The following is a 4,477-nucleotide window of genomic DNA, read 5'->3' on the forward strand; positions in this document are numbered from 1 at the left end:
GGCACATGCTGCTCCCATGCAGCATACGTTCTGTTATATTCTTGTATATTTTTTTTCTATTATATTGCTGCATCTCCGCTGCTTAAAGTGCCTTATATTTTGTGTTACTTATTTATCTACTTTATATTTCATTTGTATTTTGTGGCATTCATGTGGACGGCAAAGTAAGAATTTCATTGTACAGGGAAACATGTTTCCTAACTGTGCATATGACAAATAAACACTTTGACCTTGAACTTTTGGTCTAAAACATTCTCTCTAACTCGTCCTCACGACCACAGCTTTCACTCCTTCTACATAACTTTTTCACATCTGTGCTCTTCCTGACAGCAGAACTGTGGAAGCAAATGGATTCACAGAAGATGCAGAGTGACACGTGGGGCAACCAACTACCACACCGACTCCTATGTAAACAGTGTTGAATCAGCAGGTGGTCATAATGTTATGGCTGATCGGTGTGTACTGTGTGTGTGTGCAGTGGATACGAAAAGGATTCAGACCCGTTGAATGTGTCTTTTGTCAATCAGGAACCATTTTGGAACAAACTTTTCCTAATATGTTCTACTAAAAGTAAAACCTCAAGAGTTATTCTCTTGTGTTTCTCATGTTGAAACAACACCAAAAATGGTTTTGAATTATGCTACAAAAGCATGTAATAGATTCAAACAACCTGAGGACTAATTAAATTGTTTAACTTGTCTCATATTTAGGGATATTTTATTTTCTGAAATGTGCCTGGCTGATTAAGAAAGGGGACTTAAAGCTGGCTTTAATCTGGGACACAACAGCAAGAGAACATTAATCACTGCCGGAAAACATATTAAGAATAAAAATGACTTAAATAAGGACATTTTTGCATTATGGCTGATACAATTATTCACTTTGATGCCCAGAGTTAGAAGAGATGATTGATTACACTCCCATATCTGTCCATTAAAGCTGCTCTAACCAATATTTTTACATTAGTAAATGACTGGGGTCAAATGACTGTGTAATATAAAATGAATCACTTGTAGTGATTAACACTACACTTGCTGAACCTAATTAAAATTAAGACCACTCCTCTTATAGTAGAAAGTAACAGAAAAATCAAACGTGGACTATTAAATATCAGATTTCTCTCATCTAAATCTCTGTTAGTGAATGATTTGACTTATTGTGTCTGACTGAAACCTGGTTACAGCAGGAAGAATATGTCAGTCTAAATGAATCCACCCCACACTCATAGTAACTGTCACATCCCTTGAAACACAGGCCGAGGTGGAGGTGTGGCGGCGATCTTCAACTCAAGCCTATTACTCAACCATAGACCTAAACATAGTTATAAGTCATTTGAAAGTCTCACTCTGAGTCTCTCACACCCAAACTGGAAAAATCAAAAGCCAGTTCTATTTGTTATTGTATACATCCACTTGCTCCTTATTCAGGGTTTTTTTTAAGTGAATTCTCATACTTTCTGCCTGATTTAGTGCTTAGTACAGATAAAATAATCATAGTAGGCGACTTTAATATTCATGTAGATGCTGACAGTGACAGCCTCAAGAATGCATTCTGTTCATTGTTGGACTCAGTTGACATTTCTCAAACTGTAAATAAACCCACTCACTGTTTTAATCATGCTCTTGATCTTGTTCTGACATATGGCATCGAAACTGAACACTTAATAGTAGTGATGCACCAAAATGAAAATTCTGGGCTGAAACCGAAAATTTAGGATGCACTTGGCCGAAAACCGAAACCAAAATTTTTAAAACACACTTACTCTTTTATTGTGTATGTATATATATATGTGTATATATATATATATGTGTATATATATATATGTGTTTATATTATTATATATGTGTGTGTGTATATATATATATATATGTGTATATGTGTATATGTGTATATATATATGTGTATATGTGTATATATATATGTGTATATGTGTATATATGTGTGTATATGTGTATATATGTGTGTGTATATATATATGTGTGTGTATATATATATGTGTGTGTGTATATATGTGTGTATATATATATGTGTATGTGTATATATGTGTGTATATATATATATATATATATATATATATATATATTTATGGCGTTGAGAACTCTTCCAACCGTGGCAGACACGTCCTGCTAGATTTAACATTTAAGCACCTTCCCACTGAGGGTCCAGTCATCAGAGAATTCCCCCTCATATGCTGTGTCATCCTCTGACAGGAGAATCCCAGTTCCCTAAAAGAGAGAGAAGACCTCCCATCAACCCCTTCTTTTCTCCTACATTCATTCTCACTATCTTAAATGACACTACACTGCTTGGACAGCTGGAAAGCAAAGCTTTTATAATGATGTATAGACTTAGAAAAAGTCAACAAAGAATAAAACAGTTCCTGTGTGTACAGTAGCTAGATTTATAGTGATTTTGAAGAGAAAATCTGCTCAGAAATGCTTAAACTCCAGCTGATGTTCAAATTGGGCCTGGAGGGCATCCTATTTCTTGTTTTCTGTGAGCTTGTGAACATTACACTCACACAGTTTTGTTTCCTGGTGAACCATTTTCCCTGTACATAACCTCCTTGGCCATAATGTTTGCCATAATAAACATACTCTGGTGAATAACAACCATGATTTTCATATCCTAGTCTTTTCTAAAACATATAACAAAAGTCTGCACTGAAAGAACTACATAGTCATGAACAATGTCAATCACTTGTACTTGCTTCATCTCCAATGATTCAGTCCTCAGACCAATCATCATTACAACTTTTATGGGATGAAGGTGAGAGGTGTGTGTGCAACACCTTTGTAATAAGAAGAACTAATTCAACTGGACTTGGAGTAAATCACAGTAGAGCTTTGTTTCTTGTATCTCCCTCTTAAACATCTTCCATAAAAAAAAACAACAACACTAAAATGTGACTGAATTCAAAGACAGAAGTGCTCACCATCATCTTATTGTCTTTGAAGGCCCCTTCGTAGTACAGGCCAAACTGTGTGACGACAACCCCGGTGCCTTGCCGCAAGTGATCCTGCCACATGCCCATATACTTCTCTCCTCTGGGCAGAAAACAGAGATACAGCTTTCAATTAAACAAAACAACAACTTAGAAATTGCCTGTTGACCTGGGACAAGAAAAACATCTTTGAAGACAACAAACTTTTTACATTTATTAGACATTAGGAAATTGGCTCCAGTATTTTATGGTATTATACACTGGAATTCTTTTTGCAAAGGTCATTTTCTATTAATGGAATAATATAATGTGTAGAAAAACTAGAAATTAAAAATGTTATTGTTTAGTTAGATTGTTGAAAAGGTGACTTTTCAAACATGAAGCTGATGTGTGAAAGTTCCAGTGAATTTACTGAACAAAGTACTTATATGATGGTGACAGTGGGTGTACTTTGTGATATCATCAAAGACTCCATAGCCGGTCTTCTTGTCCTGCAGCCACTGGCCAATGAAGACACTGGGCGAGGAGGTGTTGAGCTTGCCACTGCGCAGCATGCCATGGCCGTGTCGCATGCCGTCCTGGAAGGATCCTTCGTAAATTTCACCACTAGCATACCTGCAGATAAACGAAGGATGATCTTTAATCTTCTCTTTAATCCTCTTTCTTTCCATGCAATAGTGATGAGGAAAGTGGGTTTAAACTAAAAGTCTGTAAAACCAAAAACGTATCCAGCAACACACAAGACACTCCAGATAAATGCAACCTCTGACAATCATGGATTCCTCACAGAATTTGTCAGTAGTTTTAATTATTAATCTAATCAATTTAGGGATTTTTCATTTAATCTGTAAAATGTCAGAAAATAGCCACAAATGCCCATCAGAGATCCCCAGAACTCAAAGCAGCTTGCTCTGTTTGACAAGCAATCCAAGCTAATTGTTTGTGATGCTGTGCCCCTGTCATTCGTCCTCATCTTGTCTGGTATGGTCAGTTGCCCTGTATTTTAACACTATGTTGCAAACACAATAAAATGGTCAGTAAAGTTCCTAATTGACTACTTCCACACACCCTCACCTGTACATCCCCAGGCCATGCATCTTTCCATCTTTCCACTCTCCTTGATACTGATCGTTCTTGTTGAGCGCCTTATTGGGAGCCACATACTCACCAAAGCTATACAAACAAATACATACAAAGGCCGAAGAAACAGCAGCTAAAAATAACTTCTTTCAGATAATCCTGACTCGTGAAATAATTAGACACAACACTCTCTATAGAATACACATGATGACAGTGATTTTGACAGCCAGTGCTCACCCATCCTCCAGGCCATTCTTGAAATCCCCTGTGTAGATTCTCCCATCAGGCCATTTTAACACTCCCCTGAATAACAACCAGTTCCTATCACAATCTGTATCAATATTTAAAAGGTTCTGTCAAAATGCACACAAACTGTGTGTGTGTCCAACCTGCCGTTGGGTTTGCCGGCCAGCCAGTGACCTTCATACTTCGCCTCTTTTAGCCGTCCATCCT

General features: G+C 37.1%; 1 protein-coding gene across 3 annotated transcripts in view; it reads right to left on the bottom strand.

Moving 5' to 3' along the window:
• als2b (alsin Rho guanine nucleotide exchange factor ALS2 b) overlaps positions 1 to 4,477 on the bottom strand; it is a 20,761-nt gene that overhangs the window by 5,312 nt on the left and 10,972 nt on the right. For all 3 annotated transcript variants that reach the window (XM_020600718.1, XM_020600716.1, XM_020600717.1), the window contains exons 18-23: positions 4,414 to 4,477; positions 4,262 to 4,327; positions 4,019 to 4,117; positions 3,395 to 3,559; positions 2,936 to 3,047; positions 2,148 to 2,225 (exon numbers count right to left, since the gene is read on the bottom strand). The exon at positions 4,414 to 4,477 is cut by the window's right edge and continues 139 nt beyond it. In XM_020600718.1, the coding sequence (XP_020456374.1) occupies positions 2,148 to 2,225; positions 2,936 to 3,047; positions 3,395 to 3,559; positions 4,019 to 4,117; positions 4,262 to 4,327; positions 4,414 to 4,477 (584 nt within the window). The remainder of the gene's footprint in view (positions 1 to 2,147; positions 2,226 to 2,935; positions 3,048 to 3,394; positions 3,560 to 4,018; positions 4,118 to 4,261; positions 4,328 to 4,413) is intronic.

This window comes from Monopterus albus, unplaced genomic scaffold, assembly GCF_001952655.1.
Source record: "Monopterus albus unplaced genomic scaffold, M_albus_1.0 scaffold48.1, whole genome shotgun sequence".
Lineage (NCBI taxonomy): Eukaryota > Metazoa > Chordata > Actinopteri > Synbranchiformes > Synbranchidae > Monopterus > Monopterus albus.